A 27,286-nucleotide genomic window follows, 5' to 3' on the forward strand; every position below is an offset into this window, starting at 1 on the left:
AGGCAGTGGCACCCCGCAAAGCTGCCTTCAGTCTCCCACTTCCTGGCATCCATACAGTATTTCACAAACATGAAACAGTAAGGCTTCAACAAGCTGGAAAACACTAACCTCCCTTCACAGATAGAAGGAGCAGGGGCACATGATGCTGAAATATCCAACCCAAGGTCTTGCAGCAAGTCAGTACAGGTACCACCTCCTTTTGTCCCCCAGGGAAGGACTTTATGCTAAGAGGCTTTGCCAGCACGCCTCTGCCAGCAACGCCCACCAGCAGAGAAGCCTCCCATACCAGAAGAGGGTGTGCTGGTGCTCTCCGAGTGACATGCGCCCTCCGAGCAAATGACCTTCCAAGCTCTAGCATAGGTGGAGGGGCATGACACCTTGCACACTTTTCATCAGCCCAACTCATAGAGCTGGCCTAAGTCCCAAACCTAACTCCCTTGAGGCAATTCACTTAACTGAAACATGTCTCAATTTAATCATCTGTAACGTGAAGGGCAATGATGCTCCCTACCTACAGAGCTCTTCAGCCTTGTACAAGTACTGTGGGAGGGGTAGCAGAGCAACAAGCAAAGCTGAATCCTCCTCTGAAAGGAAAGTACTGGTGTTCCCCTGCCTCACAGGATGCTCTTGAAAAAGTCACTGCAAAATATAGTATCTGCCTAGGAGTATTCCAGTCTCAATAGAAAAATGAGGGGGAGCAAAGCCAAGATAGGGCCTTATTTAACCTTTGCTGGGCCTTTAGAATGCAGCCAGCCTTCAAGGGATAAGGACCCGGAGTTTCATACTTACCACACTGGCATAATCTGCAGAAGATCCTGGTTCTGACCTCTGCCATCTCACAGACCCCCTGCATAAGCTGGCATTAACTGCTCATTCTCCTTGTGCCTAATATTTCAGAATCATTAAGGTAACACCACAGCTTAAGCTGGACATTGCCATTTTAGAGTGGCAGTTCAGCAGGGCAAAGTACATCTCTTGCATCAATCTGGCACTAGCAAAATGGTATCTCCAAAGCGAGGCACAGTCTGCAGGAGTAATGTCTAACCTAAGTACAAATTCACAGGCAAGAGATTTCCCAGCTGCAGTAATTTATACACAAGCTGTCACAGGTAGTGACAAGCTGGGTGTCAAAAATTTGCTTAAGTTGATATTGCTTTTGTGGAAGCTGTACAAACAAAACCAAGCAATTCTCTTTTTAATGCTCATGACAAATATTTCACTTACACCTTTTAACAAATACACACGCTTTCAGTCCAGCTTCTGCTTCACGTTGCTACATGCAAGTAGTACTGGCTCTATTTTCAAACTGGTTGTAGCTTCTCTTGAGCGCAAACATTCGACTCATTTGATTTAATAATATGCCTCCCATTAATACACAGGAAGGGGGCTTGCTCTGACAATAGACTTGGATGGCTGTATTATTTCCAGGGAGCACGAGTCTGCATCAGCAAGTCCAGTGCCCAGACAGCCCCTTGTTATTCAGTGAGAACAGGGAATATGCAATTATTCTATTGTGCCCTATGATGACACCATCTATCAGAGTGGAAAGCGGAGAACACTTTCTGCCAGAAAGAAACGTTATCTGCTTTGCCTTCCAAGCAAGAAGTTTGAACATGAAACCACCACCTCAATAAATGTTTCACGGAATTCAAACTCAAAACCGGCTATTAAAGCAGGGTCCATTGAATTTCATGCACATCTCTCCATCCTGAGCTCCCTCTAGTTGCCCTGAAGACTAATCTGCATGCCACAGGCAGAGCAGATGGCACCAATATTGCCACGTACACCCATGGCTCCCACCTCCATCCAATGGTCAGAGTAAGAGATTCTTACACCAGCCTTGACAGCAAATTCTCAGCAATCTGGAGATTATTCCTTCCTAATCCCAAATCAAGTCATCCTTATGGCTCTGCGCATATGAATAAGGCACACCAAGTACATATTAGAGAAGGATTTTCTGCATCCCCTCAGACCATGACCTCTCATTCAGTGTCACGCTTCCAGGCGTGGACAAGCTGAATACATCTTCTCAGTCACATGCGAGAGGAAAGTCTTCTCTGACTCCTATGGGCACTGAAACCCTGAGCCTTGAGAGTTAATGATAATGTAACCTTCTGAAGTTAGACTGAAGAAAAGCAAATGAAAAAAAACAAATACACACAAGTACACAGGAAAAACAGTATTAAAGCAAAAGCAACCTTTTTTTTTTTTTTACACCGTACATCACTGGACAAGTGCAGTTACCTAGCCATTACTGCTCAGAGCCCTGCGCCTCTTCCATAACAGATGAAGCTCAAACTGCAAGTCTGTCTGTCAGTAGCACAAACTATAGCATAGAATTGGGATGAGTCTAAAATATTCATTGCTTCTGGGCTAGGAAAACCTCACATGACAAGACCAGAGAGGAACCTGAGGGGGTGAACTAGAAGACTGACTATCCACACTCTTCAAGTACAATTTGTAAAACTCTCTGTATTGTCATCTGAGTAAGGTGGGGAGGAGGCCTCAAACCAAAACAGATCTTTCACTGGAGACATTGTATGATGCACTAAAATTGGAACATGAGCTCTGCTCCACAGATTGAACTGTATTCTTGCATCTCACCCAGAGGACTTGATGGTATAAGCCCTCAGGGAGACTGCACGGTTTATACCAACAAAATCATGCCCCAAAAAAGCTGTGATTCCAATTGATCTATAGGCATCCAGTCATTCAGATTAATACTATGAAGCTATGACTAACAAAAACGGCTATAATCACCTCCACTGACAAGACATTTTAGGATTATCTCAAAGACCCAGATAACAACTGTTTGTTAAATCTTACCGATAACTTGGTAAGTGGCGGACCCATTCTGAGATGTTTTCAGGAGACAAGGGGTTTGAGTGGGCAGTTCCTTCATGTAGGTCTACGCTAACTGCTCGGGGCTAGAGCAGAAGGATTCATGTTCATCTGGCCTGGAAGACGATAAACGGGCAGCTGGTCTACAGTGCCCCTTTGAGCCAGCTCAAGATAGAAGCAGCCCAGGGGAGGCAAACAGAAAGCAATCCTGCTTCCTAGAGACAGATCTCACTTGCCTGCTTTCCAGGGGCACAGCTTTTATGGCTGTTGGTTTCTAAAGCAGAGGTGCTCTCCTGTGCTTTACCCGCTGGGTGGGAGCAATGGGGGTTTCAGGCATCCCAGTTAATAAAACATATACCAGAAAGGAATTACCTAGGTTCTAATGACGTCCTTCTTGGGAAGTTCATTCTTTCCCCAAGTTCAAAGATTTGCCAAAAACGTTTGATATTTTAACAAGGAATACAACCACATTCATAGCTAGGAGAAAGGTGCACTCTGCACTCAGCACCCATTTTACAAATTGTAGTGTTTTACTTCCCAAGATTGTATACATAAGTAATTATTAAATATATGTTAAATAACCATAGAGATATAAAAATATATTATTGAATAAGAAAAAAGCATGCAATTCAAAATTTCACATAATTATAAACTAGTGGGCATTATTAAAAATAAGTCAATGCAATATTTGAGCTGAGAAAAACACTGCATTTTTTGTTAGAAATAGTTATGAAAGTAGCCTTAACTCCAGTGAAGAACTCAAAGGGAACTCAGACAAATAACTGACAAAATATAACCTGAACAATCCCTTGTCTTTCTAAACTCAGACCTAGGCTCAAGAAGATTTATAAAGGCAAAACATTCCATGCAGCAGTCACTTAACAGGCAGAAAAAAACGACAGATACATAATGTGAGGAGCTAAGATGGCAATAGCGGCAAGCAAGTTTTACAGCTATGAATGGATGGTAGGTGACATCTACAAAGTGGCCTCAAACGTCGGACAAAAGTCACCAGAGACGAGGCAAGATGAAAACCGACAGAAAGAAGCCAGTGTCTTCATACAATGGCTCACAACAGGCTCCCAAGGGAAAGGGAAAAGGCGACAGAAATACCTACGCTAGCTGCAAAAGCAAAAGGACAGCAGGGGCCCCTCTTAGGTAAAGGAAGTCACACAATAAAAGGTGACATGGAAAACATATGGAGCCCCAGACTGAAACCAGCCCCCAGACAAAATGACAAGGATAATCGAGATGTCCCAAGGGCCAGGATCAAGAGAAGGAAATGACCAACTTGAATGCATTTCTCTATAGAGTTTATTACTCATATGTCCAGCTATGAAAAATCCAATTAGAGTTGGTAGAAATGTAGCCTTTAAGTGAAGGAAATTACAATTTAGAAAACTGCAAATAAATTACAAATTATATAATCTCTTCCCTCCTTCGCCTGTTTGGAGACCCCTTAATCTGCTTTCCTAGGCTTGCTGAAAAGCACATTTCTTTTTCTGCTGTTTTTTCCTTTTATTAGAAATACTTTATATGAACAGCAACTGCATATTACTCCTTTTATTACCTGTTTGTTAGCTGTTGCTTTCATTTTATGTTAACACTAATGAAAAAATATACTTTTCCACTACAAACCATGAACAGACTAAAATACAGGGGGGGTATTTTTCAACCTTTTCATTCCTCTGTTAAAAAAACAAAAAAACAATAAAAGCTAGGAATCCAGCAGTAATGAAAACAGCAATGTAAGAAATATATAGAACCATTCTTTAAATATTCTGAATAGAGAAAAAGCTTTCTACAAAGAAGGCTATCCTTTCTCGGTTTTAGAAGGCAGAAAAACTGTGAAACAAAAGGTCCAAGGAGAAAATTAGAAGCAGCTTTCAAAATAATTCTGCACAAAACAGCAGTGTGTTAGGATGAAAAAAAGAAAAGGGAAAAAAAAAAGAAAAAAGCCAGTCCAACAACTTGGACTGGGGTGCAAGAATCTTTAATTCTGCCAACTCACAAACCTGTCAAACATTTTTCTCCAGTCCACTGTGCTTCTCTCTTTAATACCAAGAGTAATTCTGAAAAGGGAGGGCAAAAAAAAAAAAAAAAAAGATGACACTAGATTTGCATAACTGCACAACACAGGGGATTTATGAGCATTTTTAACAGCCAAATCAGCCAAACAAATTGTCTGCAGAACTGCAACAGTAAGCTACTGGGGTTCTTATGTCGGCAACATCAGAAGTCTGTTGGGAGAATCAAATCTTTTATAATAAAAATCAATCACAATTCCCATTCTGTTCCTCAGACTCTAAAAAAACCTGAGTGCCACTAATTTAGCCTTCTTACTGAAGAATGAACACAAGATAAAAAGCAGCCGACAGCTGGAGCAGAGCCAAAAGAAAGCTTTCAGCAGCAAAACGCAGAGAACAATGTTTGTTCTGCGTTCAGACTTTTACACGAAACTCTGCACAGACAAGACAGGCATATCTGGCTACGCGGCTAAAGAATATATATTTATTACGGAGAAGGCTGCCTTTAAAAGGAGAAATAAATTAGAGATTAACGCCTTTTATGCGAGCCGCACGGAGAAGAATTCCTGGAGCAATTCAATTCAGCACAAGGAACAAGGTTTCTTTCAAAAGTCACCCTTTACTGGGAAGGGCGCTTCTTTGCAGGGAGCCTGAGCTGAGAAATACGCAGCTCCTAGCTTGCTATTTATAGTCATTCAGGCAGTGAATAGTCTCATTCCAAATGCCACAAGGCAGACTCGCAACCTTTTATTCCAGAGACCTGATTTGTGTTTCATTTCAAAAAGTCCAGCGCTATGAAAAACCGAGGGGGAGGGGGGAGCGAGGAATAGCAATGCAACAGGCAACAGAAACACTTCTTTTTTTTCTTTTTTTTTTTCCTCCCCTTCTTCCAACTTTTCCTTTATGAAGCCGGTGCTAGAGAGTGTGGAAAAGAGATTTTAGAGACGTCCCGGTGGAAAGGGGGGAGAAAAAAAAAAAAAACAACAAAACGCGAGCTTTGGAAGCGCCCGCATTTCTACTCATTAAGACTGAATGCTAGCGCCCAGCAATCTAAGGGAATCTGGGGGAAGGAGGGAAAGGAGTGAGGGGTGAGAGCATTTCAATTAGTTGGCTTTGAAGGACCCTTCTGAATGAGAAAGAGACAGAAAACACTTGTCAAATGCAAGTTCAAGTGAAAGCCACTTCTGCCAATGAAGTGTGCAGATGGCTGTGGGGGTTCCCCTGAACCCAAACGGGGCCTCTATTATGTCTTTATTGCTCACAAAAAGGCAAGGGTCACCTTCAGTTGAGAATAAGTTAGCTTCCTTTCCCACAGAGTGACTCTGGTCAATCAAGCCAGCAAAGGAAGTCTTCCTTTGAGTGACTGCTATCCCCTCAGCACACTGAAGGGTTTTTCCAAAGGCTAAATAGACACAAAACCCTTTGGTCTCGTCTACACGGCAGACATTTGTAAGGAAAGTTTCCCACCGTCGCAGGCAGCCTTGGGAGACTTGGGCAGGCTGGTGGTGGCTGTCAGGTCTGGCCGGTAAGCTTCGTTCTCATTAGGGCCACGTGACGCGAGTCGAAAAACGGTACTGACGGCTTTCAGAGTTTCCCGAATCCAACACGGCACCAAAAGCAAGGCTTACGAGACACCTCTCTCTGTTCTCAGCACGCGTTCTTCAGAAACGCGGGAAGCCCTGTGTTGGATGAGGCCAGCCCATCGTGTCAGGGCTCCCGCTTCTAACGGCACCCAGGCTCACATGCGTCCCGATGGGAGGTAACAGATTTTGCCGGTAGGTACAGCCTGCCCTCCCGACAGCGGCACACTGCGTTGCTCTCACGTTAAACGGGACAGCCCAGAGCAGTCGCTGCCGCGACAAAACAGCAGCCGAGCGAAAGACAAACCAGCCGGTGTTTTCCAGCACTAGCTTCCATGCCACTGTGAAATACCATCACCAGGGCAGAACCTCCCCTTCCAAAAAGGAGTAGCAGTTGAAACGGAAGAATGCTAAAATCTGCGTTTGCGGCACTAACTCTGTGCTTTTCATTTGAAAAGCTCACACCTAAGGTCAATAAACACCAAAAAGGGTGCGGTGTCCTCCCCAGCGCGTTCAAAGGGTTAGCTACGAGGAGGAGGAGAGTGCCAGACACAGAAAGGGCAAGTTTCTCCAATACTTTCCTTCCAAAACAGCAATAGGAAAATAACAGCAGGGGAAGGACTTTTTCCCAGTGAAAAGTTAAGTTTCCAAACTACGGTGACAAACAGACCTATGTGACAGGGTCAGATCAAACAAACCCGCCTCTTTCGACCCGGTGGTAGGACAACATTCATGGGGCATCGCTAGCAGCAACTCCTTATCTTTCCCCCAGGGAAGAGGTGAGCTGGACAGCAATGCTCTGTATTATTCTGGGAATAAAAAGGTGAAATTTAGAAAACAAAAGCAAAAAGGAGAAGAGAACTACACAACCTCACAGCTACTGGCAAACAACACGGCAAGTGAATTCTAGATTACTAAAGTTACTAAATTCAAAACCCGTTAACTATCACGTCTGCTAGCCTGACAAAGGAACTCCAAGTTACAAGCAAGACAGAAGCCACCTTCTTCTTAGCAGCTGGAATACTTATGCTGAGCCAGAAAAAATATTGGGTTCTCATAAGGGGGGAGAGGCATGTCCCCAATGCCACACTTCATAGGTACAGAAGCCTTCATACAGCTGAATACAAAATCCCTCTTTTCAATACGGAAAGTTGATCCCAGTAGGGGGAAGCAAAGCAGAATTCTCCCCCTAACAAAGCGGAAAAAGGTGATTTGATATCAGATAGCCTAAAATAATTCTTCAGTGAGAAAGGAGAGCCTCAAGCATGTAAAACTCAAATAATTCTTCAACTTTGTAGTTTAATACATCCTCAGGATTTCCTCTTGATAAATATAGCAGAAGCTGCACATACAGAAGTAATTCCTGAGCACTCCACAAAGACCAAAATTAGCAGCTCTTGGTCAGCTGCTCAGTTTTTAAGTTTTCCCTTAAAAAAAAAAAATACAAAACTATATGGTCCCTGGAAAATTGACAAGATTTAGAGGTTTTTATGACTATGCAGCAACCCGTAATAAATCACAAATGGTTGTAGAGGAAAATAACTTTATACTAGTAGAGATTCCACTGTGTGGAGAGACTCAAAGTAGTATTGCAACTTGCAGCTGCCAGTATCTGTGGATTTTCATTGTCAAGCTAATGGATGAAACATCAAGCTGGGCATAAAAAGTTTGGGAGAATCCCTGGATCAAGAATATTCTACAGAGGGTCCTCATTTAATCAAATCATTATCTGAGAGTCTTTTACTAGTGCATTAAGTGGTATGACTAGCATATGCCACATCATGTTCTGCACCCTCTGTTTGGGAAAAGCAGCCCATGCTGTGCCTGTTTCCACGGGACAGGGTTTCGCTGCAAGGTTGGTTTTGCTTTACTTCTTTACAGATGTACATTCCTGGGTATTTATGATGGTGAAGGCAAGGACAACTAATAGGAACCTTGCACTTGGAACAGAGTACTGAACTGATGGGTTTTTTTAGGTCCTGCAGATTGGGGGTAGGGGTGTGTGTGTGTGTATGTTTAATTCCAGTGTCTCAGCACAACCCTTAGGAAAAACTTTACTATAGACCAAACTCACTTTTACTGTGGAAAATACACTTATTCTCAACAGTACTGTAGACTGTAGTCTTCACCTCAGATCAGCAAGCTGTCTTTTCAATATGCTGGCCCTAGACCATGAAGAAAAGAGCTGGGGGTCTTCAATTTGATTTGAAATTCTCTGGGACCACTCAGCTTAAAAAACTAAGAACGCACTCCCAGCACCACATGCTGCTGAGGAGACACAGTACAGCATTTTTGGTCTGTGACATTTCCCTTGAGTCCTGAAGTCTTCACACCCCTCTACTAGGCTGCTGCAAAAGGTGATCCAGACAAGCATGCCTGCGGCTAGGTCGTCACCCACCCTCGGGGGCACCCCACATCCCATCCCATCAGGAAAGGCAGAAAGTTTTACTCGGGACTGCTGAAGTATGAAGAAAAAAAAAAATCCACTTTCCTCCTCAACACTGTCATACCTTTCCCCTTCTCAGGTATAAGTTCACCTAGTAGCTAATTTGAAAGTCTGAAAGAGGACAGGAGAAAATTCATGTTGATCGGTTTATTTTCTGCTATTTGGTAGGTGAGTCTCTCTCTCTCCTTACTACATAGTTCAGAGCAGAGAGATGCAAAACTTATGATCAACTAGAGCCTCTCACTTGGTATAAACCTGGATCTCACTTTCTCCAGCAGCTTCCATACTTGCTAACAGTTCTCTCAAAAGCAAACAAAGCTCACTTGGTACAAGGTATAAAATAACACAGGGAAATTCCTAATTAAACAGTAAGCAAATCCAGACAACTAGTCTCGTAATTAGGAGAGTGGAGCAAGAAGGCTCTACGCTCTTAAACATGACATGGACATCTTGTGTTAGCAGGTAGAGCCTGACTATATTTCTGTGTTCCAGAAAGAGGCAGTGTCACACCAGAAAATCCTGAATCAGAGATGGTCTTAAAAATTTATAACAAAACGGAGAGAGTTTAAATTCAGAAGAAACCATTAGGATTTGCAACCATTCAGAGGCCTGACCTGCTGAACGCTACCGAGGATTGCATTTCACCTCAGTGGTCCCTCTTCAAAAACTATGGCCTGGCGTGTCCAAGGTTCCAACTGCAGCACCATTTCAACAGCAGCAAATTAGTTAAGAAAGATCATGCCAAATATGCCTGAGCAGAAAACTCAAAATTCATTCAGCAGAGGAAGTTGAGACTCCACCAACATCCCTGGCGGTCTGAACGGAGGTGTTTATTCTTGCCTCCAAATCTGATGACGAGCCTGATGGTGCAAGCAGAACACAGCAGGCAGGCAGATGAGAGACGGGGGATTCTTGAAGAGAAAACGATAAAAGAGTCTTTCCTCCTAGCTCCTGGATTTCTTTCTTCTTCCTAAAGCTGCACTCCTCCTTTCCCCAAAGAAGCCCTGTTAGGCTTTACATCATTTTTCAGGATTAGTGAGAATCTGCTTTATTTTTTATGCAGCTCTCAACAGATATTTATAATTGTCATCATTACAGCACTGATGTCAAAGATACAGCTCTCTTCCCTCCCAGAAAGCCCGTGTTCCATTCCAGCAATGTCCCTCTGGGAAAGGCAATCATATCTCATTTGTCATCAGTCCTAACAAAGTCCAAGAACTGCCGTAACCCTGTGACAACATTTCAAGATAGGAGGAGTCATTTGCGGGAGGACTATCCAGTCTACTATGACTATCTGGCTGCTGGCAAAAATTCGGTCCCAAGCTCACTAGTATAGATTATTCCTTCAGAATCTTAAAAGACAGTTATAAACTAGTTTATCGGACGCTGTGCAACAAATCTAGCTCTCACGCAACGATGTTCACTGCCTAGATACCAAGTGGCTCCCTTCAAAAAAAATTCATCTACAACAGTGTTTGTGCTTGCTGATGCTTCAAGTACAACACATAGCAATACTGGAGCCTAAAAGTTATTTGAAAGTACTAAAAACCTAGTGGTAAGTAATGCTCCCAAATTACATATGCAACTTCCAGCAATGAACAATGGGCCCAATGGCCACAAATGGACAGAGGTCTATATGCGACTCCTCGAACAACAGAGCTTAATCCCACAGAGCAGTGCATTCCAAAAAAAACAAAAAACAAACCCAAAACAAATCCCCCAGAAGTGGCACTAATGGCAGTATTCAAAGCACCACCCCAGGCTGCAAGAGTACCATCCTGGACAGACCAGTACAAGCGGTAGGAAAGGACATGTCATTTGATTGCCCAATTCTGTTCTGTGCTGTTCAAGATTAACATATCATATGGCTTTAGATATGTAGCACTCGCACCTAGAAAGGGTACAATTTAAAAGCCTACCTAAAGTGAAGTATTGGAAGTCGGAACTTGTATTTCATGTTAGGCACCAAAGTATAAGCACTTTGACTCATAATTTATTTCTAACAGTTACATTTAGCTGCCATTTCATCACCACAGTTCTAAATCAAATCGTCACTAAAAAGTTTTAAAATCACTGAATTGAAGGCTCCCTCGCTATCATCAATTTAAGTGATTTTATTACTGCAGCTGTCTATTTAGACTGACATGTACTCTTTACATCAAACAGATCCTGTATTTCCCATTTCTAGATCCATTTCATTTTTCTGTTCTCATGCATTAATACAGATACGTAGTATGGGGATTATTTACATTAATATAAACTAGGTTCCCTAAAATATATTCACGTTTATAGAGACCTGATACGTCAAGTTTTCTACATCAGTCTAATGAGCGTTTGGAGATAAGTTTACAATAGTTATTTTCTCTATGAGATTTGTTTGTCTCAATAAATTGTTTCAGAATAAATCAGGCAGACAAAATTGTATCAGTTATAACTTCTCATATAGAAATTACATATTGCATTTTTCAGGTCAGATGGCTGGAAGTCAAACTGTAGTATGTGAAGTACACTCAGGCTTGTTTAGAAAAAGCGGCTTTAACACAGATTAATAATTAATTTTTCTCCGGAGTACAATCAATTTCTGCTAAAGCCTACCCCAATTTAAGTAGCAAATTGTTTCAAATGACATTGCACACTATTTATATGGAATATAATCAACAACAAACTAACTACAATGATTGTTTCTTTAACTTTCAAGGACAGCCCTAATACCTGCATCTTGGAAAACTTTTCAGTGAACGGCAGGATTGTCATCTGACGTTGACCTACACTTCAGACTTGAACATCCTACAAAATGGCAAAAAATTACTGCACAGAATTATGAGTCTTCCTCAAAGATAAATGAAGGGCATTTGTCGACAGCGGGGGGGGCGGAGGGGTGTACAACAAGGGTGAGCTGCCAGAAGGGATGTTCTTTGTAACATTTATTCCAAGAACATTGCACAAACTTAAGTCAAATGCATGCATAATAACAACCACCTGAGAATTCAGTAATTGTTCATTAGGCAATTACACCTAAGGCACTTTAAGCAAACTGAAGAAATAGTACATGGAAAACTTGGCTAACCACAAAATTGTTTTTTAAGGAGAATTAGGAAATTCTCCACGTGGATGCCATTGGGTCTTTGCTTCTCTCTCTGCTGGAACCCTGTAATCCTTATTAATCTAGTGTTTGTTCCTGGAAAGTACCTTTTCTCTGTCAATAAAATCCAAAGTTCTGTTGGATTAATTTATGCCCCTTACTCATAGCTGAAGCTGTGCGGACAACTGCACGATTTCAACAGACATGACTCAAAATTTACTATATATTTTTCCTTGCCACGGACTCTGCCAAACTAAGCAAGAAATTTTCAAAGCCGGGAACAATGTTACCGCGGGGTGCCAAATTTGCAGTGAAAGCCCCATAGGCTGCTGTCACGCAAAGTTTGACAAGTCTTGCCAAATGGTTTCTTCAGGATGCAAACCGCTTGCAAAGTGACTGGGCCCTTTGTATTGCGGCTGAATGCTGCAGATGGGAAGGTGCCTGCCAGGAAAGAGTAACTGCTGTTTTCACCCCGTGAAGCTTTACGCACACAAATAAGAACACACTCTCCTGGTAGAGGACGCTGCTTGGTACCCTCAACAGCTCTGCAGCGTTTCTTTTCCGATTGTTGAAGACTGCACCCAAAAAGGAATGGCAAGATATGTTACTTAAAAATAATAATTAAAAAAGAGACACATTCGCAATGCGTTACAAACCCAAGGTCTAGCAAAAACAGGACAGATGTCTTTGGCTTATCAAATTTCCAAGCTGCATAAAGTTTAGTGTCTGTTTAAGAACTTAGTACATAAAGAGGCCTTCCTGGGGAGAGTAAGATGATTCCCTGCAGATCTAAAATACCATAAACCAGAGCGGAATAGCAAGCAGAGAGATGCACAAATAGGCACAAGCGATATTCGCTCTTGTTCTTTCTAAATAGAAAGCAGTTGAATATGTATTATATGATGAAAGCAATTCCTACAAGCAGTCTTCAGAAGGCTCCAGAAAAGCTACATGCTTTTAATAGCATACTTTTCACATTATCAGGCATTAGACTTAATACTATTTCCCCCCCTTCACAGGCTTTAAGTGCAACTATGCTCTATAAAGTAGTAGAAATTATGATTTCAGTTTATTCCACTTTGCAATTTATACACAGTAAGACTGGGACATTTTGTGGCAGGTAAAAGATGATGGATAGAGGAACATGACAGAGACAGGAATTTCTCCTTTACCTTACACCTTTTGCAGATCCTCGGTCCCTGGAAGATTTAAAATTGCTTCAGGAATCTGGGACTGCAGCTTTTAGATAAGAAAACTATTTATCAAGTGACAGCACTGCAAAAACCCAGCAGAAACTTGTTCTAAAAAGAAGAGGGTGTGAGTAGAGCGTGTGCCTAAGCAGCCCACTACACCAACGCAGGCTGGCTATTCCGGCCCAGTCAGTGTCCCTCTCCCAGCTCTTCTGCCTACCATCTTCAGCACACACACAGCAGCACACACACAGACACCCCCACATGCCACCGGCCACGTGCTACCTCCTTTGCCTTCTGCAGTAGAGTGCGGCTGCAGCGTTTAGGAAAACTGTGTAGGGACCCTCCAACCCGTAGGAGCCTTCCTCCTTCAGGAGTGCTCAACGTACATCTGAATGTTATTTTAGATGAACCAGGAACTCTCTTCTCTCAGTGCAGCAACTGAGAAAACCACCCAAAACTTCATCAACTTTTATTTTTTTGCTACCATAATGCATTACGAGGCAGCTCACTGCCTACCATCCTACCTAGGCTGGTTTTTAGATGTTAAGATAACTAGATTTAGGCAGTAACTCGCCCTTAGGAAGTTTTAGGTGCTTACTTGGAAAAAGAAAAGAATCCTAATACCCAGCTAGGTCGACAATAGCATAAAATATTAAACACGCATCCTCGACTCGCAGCCAGCTGCTTTTTGTTTTTGGCAAACTGCAGATGCAGCAGACCTACACGCACATACAGAGCGAATCACCAAGACGCCAGCTGCGTTGGCTAGCCACTTAAATGGCATGTTCTTGGCAACAGAACGCACGCACGAGAGAATGAGTTCATGTTCGAGTGAAGAGTAGCTTCAACGGTAAGTATAAAATACTACCAGAAACGTCCCACCTCATATACCGGACAGGGAGATTCAAACACACTGTAGCTAGCAGGTAGGAAAGCAGCATGAAGCATGGCTTACTAGGGGAATCTGGGATATTGAAGGAACCTCAAACACACAAACGTTTTAAGAAAGGCCCATTAGGGTACAAATACACCAAGATGAGCAATAAGTGTGGCAATACAACCTATCAGATAAATTTCCTTCTATTACAGAACATCTCCTGAGTGCACTCATTTGATCACGCAGCACAATATTAACAAAAAGAAGGTCTACCAGAGACCGGTTTGGAATTGGCCAATATCTGAGCTGTGTCAACGACGGGTTAAGTCGTGCAGTGCTTTCCCAAGCAGACAGGAGAAGGCAAACGTGTCTGACACATGTTCCAAAATGGAAATTGAAAATTTGCTTTCTGATGCAAGTTCTGCAATAGACATTTATAAGCCATTTCTGCTGATAACATGCCAGTGCAGTTTTAACTCACACGGCTGCGCAAAGCCAGTCCAGAAAGGACTCTTCCAAGCTCCAGACAAAGACTCCTGACATTTTTTCCCCACCATGTCCTAAATGGGCCTGTTTAGGTATTTGTAAATGTCAGAAGGAATCTGTTCATGATAGCTAGCAAAAGTAAATTCCAAGCATGCAGAGAACAAGGTTAAAAAAGGAATTCAAAATAAGACTATTTATACCTGTTTTAATCGGAGAGCATGTGGAACCAATTGCTAGGAGGCCTGAGATTCAGTTTTTGGTGCTAACAATGAAAACTAGGTTGCCAAATATGTAGCAATCAAGATATCTACAAATGTCATAATCCCATGTAAAAAATATCTTCTGTTTGCAAGACCAAGCAAACCACCTTCTTCTCTCAATTTTTCAAAATAGAAAAGAACCACAAAAAAGTAAGTATAATAAATAAAAAAAAACCTGGGGGAATAAAAATCCCTTACTTTGGCTTCCCTGATTTTCCTAAACTTTGAAGCCAAACTAAATAGTATCATTGGCTTCCCTGTCTTACAGTGAAGACAGGCTGAACAGACTGCTTAACTCAAGTGAAATGGGTTGCACAACGAAGGCCCCAGCTCTAAAAGGTGGAAGCTGGAATGTTCTTTGCCCTGCAGGCTGAAAGGTGAGGAAGGGAGAGGACTGCTCCGCTAGTCCCGGTGCTTAGCCGCTGCCAAACTCTAAAGTTACCTTTCTGGAGCTACGGGGCAGTCTTGCTTCCCATTTTCCTGAGCGTGGAAATTTGAGAGAGCAGAGCTCTTTCCAAAAGCCGCAGAATTCATATATCCAAAAATGCAGCATATACTACACCCCCGAACGACAGGAGAGCTCCATGGCCTTCACAGGGCATGGCCGCGGGTGAAGTTTCTGTTTTTCTTTCCACGGGTATCGGTACAGAAATAGACTGCTAGAGCAGCCTAGCTAGTAGCCTCGTCCAAACGCCACTTCAGCCAACTAGTTTACGCCACGGGAAGAAAACTTCTAACTAATGTTTTAAAGGAGGGAAAACTTTTTCTTTCATTCTGACATTCTGTTTTGTTAATCCTGTTTCTGAACTGATTTCAATTAGCTAGGTTATTCCCCTCTTCTTACTTTCAAATTCCCTGGAGAACTCCCTTTTGAAATAATCACCAGAGCTAATCGTTTAGCAGCTTTAGTTTTAAAAATGTTTTTCCACCATCTTTGCAGAGGAGAGGCTACTACTTCATATTAACAGCCCAGCTCAATTAGCTGATGGAAACTATTGCCACCAGATGCCCAGAGCTTAACAAGACGTTAAAAAGAACATTTGTCTGCGTGACAAATCTCACAATCTAATGATAATAGAGTAAGAATTTTTGAATTTGTCTGACCTCAGCTCAAGTCTCATGCTGCCACCCAAACCCTGAAATTCATCATAACCTACCGTAACAAGCTTAGAGCGAGGCTCAAAATCCCATTTTTTCCTCATTTCTCAGAAATATGAGCAAACGCACCCAGTGACCAGATGCAGATCGTAACTACTTGATTTCGAAACTAAGCATTTGGGAGAGAAGGGCTGGGGAGACACGACAGGATCTTAAGCAACTCTTTCAGCCTCCTCTGCGAGACCTGGCTGTATTCAGATCCTTCTGCATCCCCTCGGAAGAGCTTCTCTCTTCCCAGTCATCTCCCCAGCATCCTTTTAGCTGACTTGCATCCCCCTCCATGTCTTTACTGCTAGCCATGAAAAAACAGTGAAAAACTTACAGCGGTTGGCCTGACAGCGGCACCTCTGTCACTAACATCACATTCAATACCTTACTGCCAGCTCTCTTCTAAACTGTTTGTTGCTCCTACAGCAACAGTTGCCAAACAGTATTTCTGTCCTAGGTAAGAGGCCAAGTTTGCTCAACAGGCATCAGGAGCTGGGTATTGCTGCATCTGTGCTGTGTTTACCGAGATGCCCTCCCGCCTGTCCTGACATCTCAACCTTGCCCGTCTCGGCTGCCTCTAATTAGAGAGATGCATTCGTGCAGGAAAGCCCACTACTATATACAAGACTTCAGCAACTCCGTGAACACGTCCACCGAAATTTATAAAGTGATTGTAGATCAGTGTTTCTAGATTACACAGAATCCCCATGCCCTTCTCCATCATGGTATTATCAAGCTATAGCAATTTGCTGAATTTCCTCTCAGTCAAAAAGTGCTGCTCACAATTCAGTGAAACTCCAGAAGTTCATGAACTCATTTTCAGAAGCTCAAAAAACCTTGCCTCAAAACCTGATTCTAAATTTTTAAGTTATTTAATCTATCGCCTTCTGTTCTCAGTGGAATTACCTTTGTCTTTAGCTGTATCTAAGACACGATTTATTTCTGCGGCAGCATACTTCACAATCATTCTTTTAGATTAAGATTAAATCTTAGGATACTAACGGAAAAGAACAGCAAAAAAGGCATCTCCTTTAGGAACATGTCTCTTGGTACATCTCAGGCCTCCCCTGTGCCATTGCCAAAGTACCTGACTAGACCAGTACAGATGCCTGCTTTGATCATATCTTAAACTTAAAGCAATGAATCTCAGAAAAATTATGATCTCCAGGGACAATTCCTGACCTCCCTCCTGGGAGCATATTATAGCAAATGGATGAATAATTTGTCCAGCTTTGACTAGTACAGGAACATGTCTGCATTAGATTGATAAAAGTTTGAGCAGTAGATAGATGGGATAAACATACTGCATTTTTTAAATGTTTCTTCCCAAAGAAAGGGGGGCACAAGGCAATCACGCCATATTCTATCAGACATTCTTCAACAATTAAGAAATATTAAATATTCTCATAAATGTTTATACAACATTGTGAGGAGGATTCCTGCTCCACAGATTCAGAGGTAGAACGCTACACTGTTTTCAAAGCAGGCGGAATAGATTTTTTTTTTTTTTTTTTTTTTTTTTTTTAAGTGTCACAGTACATGAAAAATTACTTCTCTTCCACATGTCTGGACGCCACATAATCCATTGAGGTCTGGAAATACGGCTCTTTAGGGCCTCCGCACCCATCTTCTCCTGTATACAAACCTTGTACCAGCTCTTTTGCATGCAGCAATTTCAGATACTAGTACCAAGCACCACAGCCAAGTCAAAACACCATTTAGATAGGTTCTACCCAAGTATCCCCATTTGTTGCAAAAGCCTCAGATAAAACCTGAGGTTTTAAATAATTAAATTATACCCAGTACAAGTGCAGGAGTGTTATCTTCTCCAATGCTTATCCGATGACATAACAAATGTAACATTTGTTGCAAAAGTTTTCTGAACCAGGAGAGCACATGAATGTGCTTCCTTTCTTTCCAAATGTCTTGTTTTGTTAACTATAATATTCAGATTAACAGGACAATAAACTTCTCGAAAAATGGATAAATAGATCCAAGACTTAAACCTGAACATAAGAACAGTGGTTTTTTTCTAAGAATGTACACACCTATTGCTATATTACTCACCTCGATTTTATCTGTTTTTGCATCTCCCCAGTAAAGTTTGTCTTCTTCAAGATCCAATGCCAAGCCATTAGGCCAACCTAGGGACGTATTCACCAGAACTCTCCTCTCTGAGCCATCCAGAAAAGCACATTCTATCTTTGGACTTTCACCCCAGTCTGTCCAATACATGTAGCTGTAAAGAAAAGGAGGGAAAAAGTCAATGCAAATAATGTGCAAGACAAAAATTATCAAGACTTGTTCCACTTTTGAAAGAACTTGCTCACTTTCTGTTCTCCAGGTTGGATCCAGGAACAGCAAACAAACCGATTCTAACCATAACCAGTGATGTCGATCTCAGATTTGAGGTTTAAATAAAATCAAACTAGTAAAAATGTGCAGGAGCCCAATTCTTTAATAGTTATGATAATATTAGAGTTGCAGAAAAAAAGATATTAAAACAAATAGGCAACGTATAGGTTTGCTGAATAACATTATACTTAGCAGTCACCATCTATATATGTGGTGCTAAAGGGGTGAAGCAAGGGAAAGTCAATGATTTCCGGTAGAACAGAAGGAACGCTTGACAACTAATATACACACCATCTGATAGTCTGCAGATTTTTATAACAGTTTCAGGAGACCAAAAACAGGACCCCAAGACCTGTCACAGTTCTCTCATTTAAAAAAAAAAAAAAAAAAAAAAAAACCACAAACAAAAAAAACCCCACTTACCCCATTACAGGATTGAGCACTATTGCTCGGGGCTCATCTAGGTTTTCTGAGATAAGGATCTTTCTTGACGTTCCATTCAAGCGGGTCACTTCAATGCGGTCTGTTCCCGTGTCGGTCCAGTACAGGTTCCTTGCCACCCAGTCCACAGCAATTCCATCCGGATGGTTGATTTCTGTGGTTACCAGAGTCTGTGCTCCAGAGCCATCAAGGTAGGCCCGACGAATTGCCCGGACATCATCATCAGTCCAGTAGATGTAGCCTTCCACAGGATCGTAGTCTATGGCAATCGCGTGTCTGATATTGTCTATCTGCAGAATAATGTCAGTGAAATCTGGCATGTCCAGGGAGATCCTTCTCAAGTCAGTCCTTCTAGCGAGCAGCAGGACTTCTTCAGCACCTGGGGAAAAAAAAAAACACGCATGGTATCTTTTTGTTGTTGCTCTTCTTCTCAACAAGCTAGCTGCACTCACACCCTTATTTCACAGTGACAGCATCTTTATCTCAGCTGCTAACCTATTACGGAACATAGCGTTCTCTATCCAGAATGACAGCATACACCTAGGTAGTTAAGTGGGGACAACTGATGGACTTTAAACCAGCAGCCTTCCTTTACTCAAGTAAAATTTAACATGCAGATGATTCCTCAAAGACCACATCAACGACCAGCTCGAATGGGTTCCAACCAACGCAGAGGTGCAGCCTGCAGACAGTTAGCTCCAACTTTCAACTTGTACCACAACCTACCACATTCTCCAGTAAAAAACAAGAGCTGCACAACATTAGCAAGCTGCTGTCTCCACAGGTGAAATAGTGCTGGTAGGAATGTTGTGCTGACCCAGGTCTAACCAAGTTTCCAAACCAATATTCGTAAAGTCATCCCTGAAAAAGCTGCTGGCATCAAACCCTGTCCTTGTCCCTGCCATCCCTCCAAGCAAGCAAGAATTGGATTTTTTTTAGACCAGTTATATAAAGTGGGTTTATCCATTGTGGGTACTTTATCCATTGTCAGGAAAGATATAACAGGGAAAAAACTGCAAAATGTTAGATTACACCAGGCTGAAGGCAAAACAATGACATTCGCTTTATTAGCATCAACCAAAGAAGTAATTTGGTGGGTTACAACCAGACATTTAATGGTGCTGTATAGAATTTTCCAGCTCAGCCAACCTCCCCACTAGCTGTATGAGCACATTAGATGTGGTTTTCACACAAAAGCCCTATGGAAGAAATGACAGGAGTAACATAAGAGTATTTCGTAAACAAATTACATCAATGATTTGTTCCAGACAGTCCAAAGAGAAAGCAAGTTGCAAATATTGCAAGTACATCTCATCTGCCCAAAACTGACACAAAACCAACTCTGAGGCAACAGGATTTTTCTTTTCTTTCCCCTACTCCTCCTCCCAATTGCAGAGTTTCAGTGCTGGTAAAAAGGGTGAAAAACAACCCCAGAGCACATTTCAAACACTAATGGAGTCTCCAGTGTTGTCTTCCTGGCAACTTCTTTTATCACTAAGAAAACAAAAATAATCCAGTTGCTTAACACATTTTCCCCCCATTCACCCAATGCATGCTTCTGCTCAAAAAAAGAAGTAAGAGAAAGGGTATCTGTCTTTTTCCTACTCCATTACTAAATCAGTGCTGTGGAGTTTGAACACTGACAAGGTAATTTTTATGGTTTAGTAATGGTCCAAAACTGAGACCCAGAACAAAGTCACTTGCTTCATTTCATCCAGGCATCCAAGCACCAGCAGGAGGTGGCAGCTTTCAGTTCCCACCAGTAGCCCAGACTGAATGAAAATGGCCAGCATGGGAACATCTTTTGAGCCCACTAAGAAAAACAGAAATGGAAATCCTCATGAGAATCTCCTTCTAGGAAAATGTTTTACCTAGGCATGCGTAAGAAGTTTTAGAGACTCTGAAGTTTAATATATTGTGTATCAAAACCAAATTCACGTTCACTCTGGGGGGCAGACTGTACTATCTGCTTTGGGTTTGGATATAATAGCTTAGTCTCCCAATACCATCTCCAAAGCTCTGAGAAGAAATAGTGCCCAGGTTGGAAGCATATTCTAAGAAGAAAGGAAGGACCTAGAAAAGCAGTGTCTTACATCACCCAAGCAAGATTCAACACCTACACAGCACAGAGGACACGGTTTGATGGATACTTTGAGCTATCTTAAGTCACCGCAGCTCCTGAATGAAGTGATGCTGCCCTTCTCCTTGCCACTGGCTGCTCGTACTCACTTCTGCACCACCCCTTCTCAAGTGCAAGCGCAACAGGTAGCATGGCTGTTTGTTGCAAACCACACCAAAGAGCTGATCCGACTAAAAAACAACTCAGCAGAAATAAAACCATCAGTGTAAGTTTTCAACCAGACCAGAACACGTGTGCTGGCACACAGTCAACGCTAGCTGACAAGGTTTGATTTCCAGAGCATCAGTTGTACCAGCAAACTTTGAGGGAAGGCTCGGGCAGAAGGAAAGCAACAATAATTGAGAGCACAGAAACCATGGGGGGAAACGGGGGAGGGAGAGCCCACATGTCCCGGACAGCTACGCCTATGTGAGAGAGCAGTCGGCCATCAAATTTCCTTAAAACAGATTTTCTAAACTCAAAGGCTGCAAAATAAAAACATTTTTTCAGGAAGAGTTTCTTACGCTTCAAAGCTCTTATCACTTCTTTAGACATATCAAAACTAGTAACTTGTTGCTTAAGTTGAGAGGGAACAGCCCCAGGTGACCAGACAACCTCTAAGGCTTCCTTCTCCCACCGTCCCCTTAGGTAAACACAGCAACAAGGTTTTCATTTTTTCAGTTTCCTTTCTGTTAAGGGACACATGTCAGCAGTCATTAGAAGGCACTTCCAGCAGAAGTATTCATTTTTAAAAGCTTTACGAGTCTCCTGGAAAGAAACATCTTCAACTAAATAAAAATAACGGAATTTGATATTCTACATCATGTTTGGAGATGATGGTTATCCCTTCTGAACAGAGAAAATGAATTAATCAACCATTTTGTTAAAAAAGACTGTGATGGATAGAAATCAAATATGAAGTTTATACCTCCTTTTCTACTGTGCTTCTTGGCTAAATGCACAGTCAGAGAAATAATCTTTAAAAGATTAACTATATATAATGGCAAGGGGCATGAATAAAAGGTGACGTCAGCTATTTTGGAGCATATCAAATGCAATATAAGTATCTTTAAACAGGCAAAAGGCTGTACCTATATACAGACTGTACCTGTATTTTAAAAAGCTATCTGGGACCAAAAGAAGTCCCTAGCTTGTGATTCTGTTCCCTTCTACGTCAAGGATTGCCCCATAACCGGTATTTCTGGGCTATGCTGACATCTCCGAAGCTGGGTTAGAAAAGAGGTCACACAAACAGCTATGCTGATTTCAAACAATGTGCAGAAAATCCACATAAACAGAAAGGGACCATCTACAGCATAGTAAAAGCATTGTATTCAAAATTGACATATAATGCTGTGTTAAAACAAGGATTTCATGAAGCCTGTTCAAATAGAAAGGTTTTTAGATCTGTTTTGTTTCATTAACTTCTTTGCTTCATTTGCTTCTACACTTCTGTTCAGAATCACTCATTTCTGGGACTCAAAATAAAATGTTATGTTTAGTCCAAGCTAGGCAAAGATTCAGGCCTCAAAACTCAATATGGAAAGGAGGATGCGTTTGGTCATCAAAACGTTCTGTCAGACCAGAAAAGTGGGGATACATTATTTCAGTTCTCCTGTCTCCAGAAGTGAGCAGCCCTGGAGCTGTTCAGTTACCCACAGCGCTCTGTTTCACATCCATCTGAACGTTCTGATTTCCAATGCGTTAACGTGCCTGCGATGACAATATTCAAGGCAATGTGACGCGAAGCAGAGACGCACCAAAGGCACACTTGCAAACTGATAACGCAGCAATCACCAATGTTATACGCGTTTCTAAGACGACCAGCGTTACAAGTGTCACTGCACGGGAGCGGACAGATAAGAATAACACGCGTATGTTTTGCCTCTTCGCACAACGCATTGGCTCACCGTGAACAAGGTCAGGCTTGAATGTAGTAGAGGGAGGAACCGCGAGATGAAAGTCTAAGGCCCAAATCATGTCGGCGGATGCTGGCTAGGCAACAGGCTGAAAGACACTGTTAAGATCCCCCCAAAATCCACAGGTAATAGCAAAGCAGCCTTTGAGGCCTCAGAACAGCAATAACCAGACTCAACTTTATCTCATCTAGCTTTGTCATGTGTCCACCTGTGCCTATGAACACACGCATGCTTGCCCACAAAATGATATTTTGGCCAGAGAGCAGTAACAGGAGAGCCACTACCCCTTGAGCAACAGCTCCACTTTAACTACAGCCTTCATGCAGAGGGAAACATGACCCTGCCTCTGCCCTATTCAGCAGCTGGGGCTTGTTCTGCAGGCATGCACCACTCTTCTGTCCCATGGAGGAGCACGGCTGAAAATGAATGTGGACAAGGAAAACCACGCCTTCTCCTTCAGGATTAGGCTGTTTTCTCTGTTTACATAACAGACCACAAAAAATCTCCACTCCAGTTGAAAATCTTGACAGTTTATCAGTAGTTGCACTGAATGCTTGGAAAATTCTTACAATTTCTAGCATACCTTTAACTGCAACTTATGTGGAAAAGAAATAATAAGGAGAATGAACTCCTTGGTCTATTTGAAGTTGTGGCTGCTTAGCAATTTCTGCTTCAGAGATGCATCTGCTTCTAATGAAGCTGAATTATTACACAACCAGTTTCTTGACAGCCATGTATCCAGATCCTTAGACATTAAAAGACATGTGAACAGGGAAAACGTTATCGCAGCATGTCTCATTAAGCCCGCCCCACCATTTGAAGGTTGGTACAAAGATCATTACTGCGGCCAGTTCTGTGATAGGCACAAAAATATTGGCCTGTATCACAATGCAGCCGGAAATCACAGTGTTTGCTATATGCATATTTGCCTTGATTATTACTTTACTTCATTTATTATTTCTGCTAGAAAAAAAGAGTGGACTATGGCAGCAGGCTCTGAGCACAGCACTGAGAGGAGAACCTACCTGAGCACCGTCATGGGTGCTCTCTGCACCTGGACAAACACACTTCTCTGGCTCATTTAGTTTTATCTCTGCCATGGAGGCATTTTGATTATTAACGTTGGTAGAATGTTTTGAAGGCTGCAGAAGAGTTATGCTGTGACATGTCTCGTATAATATTAAATATAGCCTGTCTAATAGAGTTTGCTATTTACCTAGTGCTAAAAAGTTCTACAGCATTTAATTCAATCAGTCTTCAAAAACCTCTCATAGCAGTCACTTTCTTAATCACATGATCAAGAGATTCCCAGCAGAATTACTGTTAAAACATGGTCATATGTAACACCTCACAGTGAGCAAAAGCCTTCTTTTTTTCCTTTTAGAGAATGCAAACTGTTCTAAGTGCTACAACATCACAACTGCAGCAACCAAACACTCCTGCAGAAGTTTATGTAAAGTCTTCTGTGCCAACCATAGACCAGAAAAACAGAAGAAATTAGGTCCCTCTAAAATTTCCATTTAGAAAGCATTTAAAAAGGCCCAAGTCCAAACTGTTGTTTTATTTTTCCAAGTGGTTTAAACTTTGAAATGTTTATTTTTCTCTAGTTTTTTTTTTAATTCCCCTCAAGCTTTCTGCAGACCTTCCATGGCACGTTTGAGTATGTCTAATAGCCATACAAGCCCATGAACTGTTCTGGTTAACATGCAGAACCAATGCTAACAATATCTGAATTTAAAAAACAAACAGAACAGAAAACAAAATAATACAGTTCAAGAAAGCTAATTCTCACTCCCCAAAGACTATATTCTCTCTTTGCAATCAAGAAACCCTACAGAAACAGTTTAAGAGTCTTTTTTTGTTCGTACATGTGATACTTTCCTCCCACACCTAGTAATCCATTATTTTTAATGCCCATGGTAGGTATAATGTTTGCTGTGATTTTGTTGTTTTGTGCTCCCATTAATAAAAATTCATGCTTCAGTGCTGAAAATGGCAGCTGTATTCTATTTGCAAAATTAACTCCAATCAGAGCTGACAGCAATGAAGCAGGCCATCTCACCAGCTTGACAAGGGCCTTTTTTATTCTTCCCTTGGCCCACTTCACATTTGACAAGTGACAAGACATCCATAATACAGTAACAAATGCTCCAATTTATTCACCCAACCTAAACAAATGTAGGCTGCAGTGGTTGCCTTTGCTAATCCATGCCAGAAAGCGCCATGCTATTCCCTTCCCATTTGTCTGGCTGCTAATCAGGCTGGAACAATGCTCTATTGTGGGATTCTCTTCCCCCAATTTTGTGTATGCGCATGTGCATGCATCTGCACATCTGCGCTCAGGCTACTTCCAGGCAACTGGTTGGAATCCCTATTTTTGTGGGAAAAATCTGCTAAACTGTAGAAATGGTCGAGCTTTTAGTGCTTCTCCAAGGAACAAAATAGTAAGCGCTTTTTGAAAACAGTGCATTAAAAATACTTTGACTGTAGGCGACTTTTTACAAGCTGCTTGAGTACAGCTATCTCAGCACTCTTGATAAACCAAACAGATTTATCAGAAAAGCAAGGGATTCTGTTAGTTGAAGCAATTTAGTGAGTTATCTGGCAAAGTTTCAGGGTATGGCAAAAAGGAGAGAGAAGGCAGGGGAGAAAGGAGGGAAGAAAACTTCATTATCCTGCACGGAGTACATGAAACACAGGAAACGTTGCCATGCTGTTTAATAATCTCGCCAATATTCAAAACAATTACAACACCTCACGCAAACATTTAGCGTGAGCCACACTTCCCAGGAAAAGTGATGTAACGCAACTCACTACAAGAGGTTCCAATCCAGTATCAACAGCACCGTGTAAAGCCCCATGCCTGGAATTCAGCTTCCATTGGAAACACAAGTACTTCAGGAGCTGAAACAAACTGTGGTAATATCTAAAGATACATGGAAATTCTTTTTGTGTGTTCTCCTTGATTTTGGTACCTTAACAGAACCAGCTGCAACACTAGCAATACTCTGTGTCCCAGTTCAGTTCCTGATTTATCGCCCAGTTAGAGCGGAAGAGAGCATTGCTTCATGCTGCAGGGGCGATGGCTCTGGGTTGGGAAGAGCGAGGAACGTACTCTCCTACTTGCCACTGCGGACTAGGAAGAGCCTGTAACCCACATCAGGTTTACCGATTAAAACAGAGACTTTGCAGATGGTGGGAGCAGGCAACCAACCAACCAGAACCAGGAAAGGTTTATCTGAGAGAATGTTTTGCGTGACCTCACTCAGACAGAACTCGATCTAATCGAAAGGTAAGCAGGCACACGGAAAGCTAACACTTCTGACAAAGAAAGGAAATGCCAGCACACTCACGTCACTCATAAATTACATCATATCTGTCTGCATGCTGCACTGAAAAGCTACTGTCCACTGTTTCTTCCATCATCTCTGTGGCAGACTTCTCATAGCTACTTTCCCTGAATCAGGAAAAAAACAAAACAGTTGCAGACAGAGTTATGACACATGTTCACATGGCCACTGGGGGGGGGGGGAAACCCTCAAACAGAATATTAATTAAACTTTACAGCTGATAAGATCATTAGCACAAAACAGCTGACTAAGCTGGATGTAAAGTTTCTCTTCCAGAGAAAGCTGTTGCAACACAGACGACAGTTACCCTACTCCGGTAGTCTTAATATTATTTGACGGGATTGAGGTTCTGTGAAGCAACCTAAGTTTGTACATATCCAATCTTACACTTGTGAACACAAGACTTTATAAAGTTACTACTGACAGAGGACTAGATAATTCTCATGAAGACTTACTGAAACCAGGATTAGTGTATCAGTCATAACTGCATTGCGGCAACCAGAATCAAAGATCAGCACAACTGGCCATCGCTCTACCAAGCAAACAACTGGCATTTTTACAGAGACTTTATCCAAAGACCTCAAAGAGCATGAACAATTAAATCTTACCCCTTATCCTGAGGTCTGCCTATACTATACGTGTGGCATACCTGAACGTTAGATCACAGATATCTTAGTCCCAGCGACTACTTTTCATTTGCACAAAAAGTTAACATTCCTCCGCACAGAGTTCTTAATAACAGCTCATAGCAACCCATAGGAAAAAGGATGGGCCAAGAAAAAGTCTGTGAGGAATCCCCAGTGGCAGAGAAAGGGTACACTGGTATTTCCTTGGAAAGCATAGACCCAAAAGTTGTAAATCACCTATTCTCTGCTGGAGAAATACAACCGTATTGGCTCAGAGTATGAAATCACTGCCCTCAAAAGTGGCTCAGCCATTTTACCGCCTAGTTTTTGTTAAACAGAGTTTTGCTGGTACACCTTCAAATATGCAGTCAACCAAAAACCCATTAAAACCCCTCAAGACACATAATGAACACATTTCTGAATACTGACCAGAAAGAGAATGGTTTTACTACAATCCCAGTTCTCGAGTTCCAATTCCATGTGTTCCCAGCTCACCACGAGACCTTGTACATATTAGTTCCTCTGCACTGTAGTTTCT

At 41.9% G+C, this 27,286-nt stretch overlaps 1 protein-coding gene across 2 annotated transcripts in view; it reads right to left on the bottom strand.

Annotated features, from left to right (window-relative positions):
• LRP5 (LDL receptor related protein 5) overlaps positions 1-27,286 on the bottom strand; it is a 170,439-nt gene that overhangs the window by 64,783 nt on the left and 78,370 nt on the right. For both annotated transcript variants that reach the window (XM_067295934.1, XM_067295933.1), the window contains exons 6-7: positions 18,717-19,113; positions 18,006-18,177 (exon numbers count right to left, since the gene is read on the bottom strand). In XM_067295934.1, coding sequence (XP_067152035.1) covers positions 18,006-18,177; positions 18,717-19,113 — 569 coding nt within the window. The remainder of the gene's footprint in view (positions 1-18,005; positions 18,178-18,716; positions 19,114-27,286) is intronic.

Source organism: Apteryx mantelli, chromosome 4, assembly GCF_036417845.1.
Source record: "Apteryx mantelli isolate bAptMan1 chromosome 4, bAptMan1.hap1, whole genome shotgun sequence".
In the NCBI taxonomy this organism is placed as follows: domain Eukaryota; kingdom Metazoa; phylum Chordata; class Aves; order Apterygiformes; family Apterygidae; genus Apteryx; species Apteryx mantelli.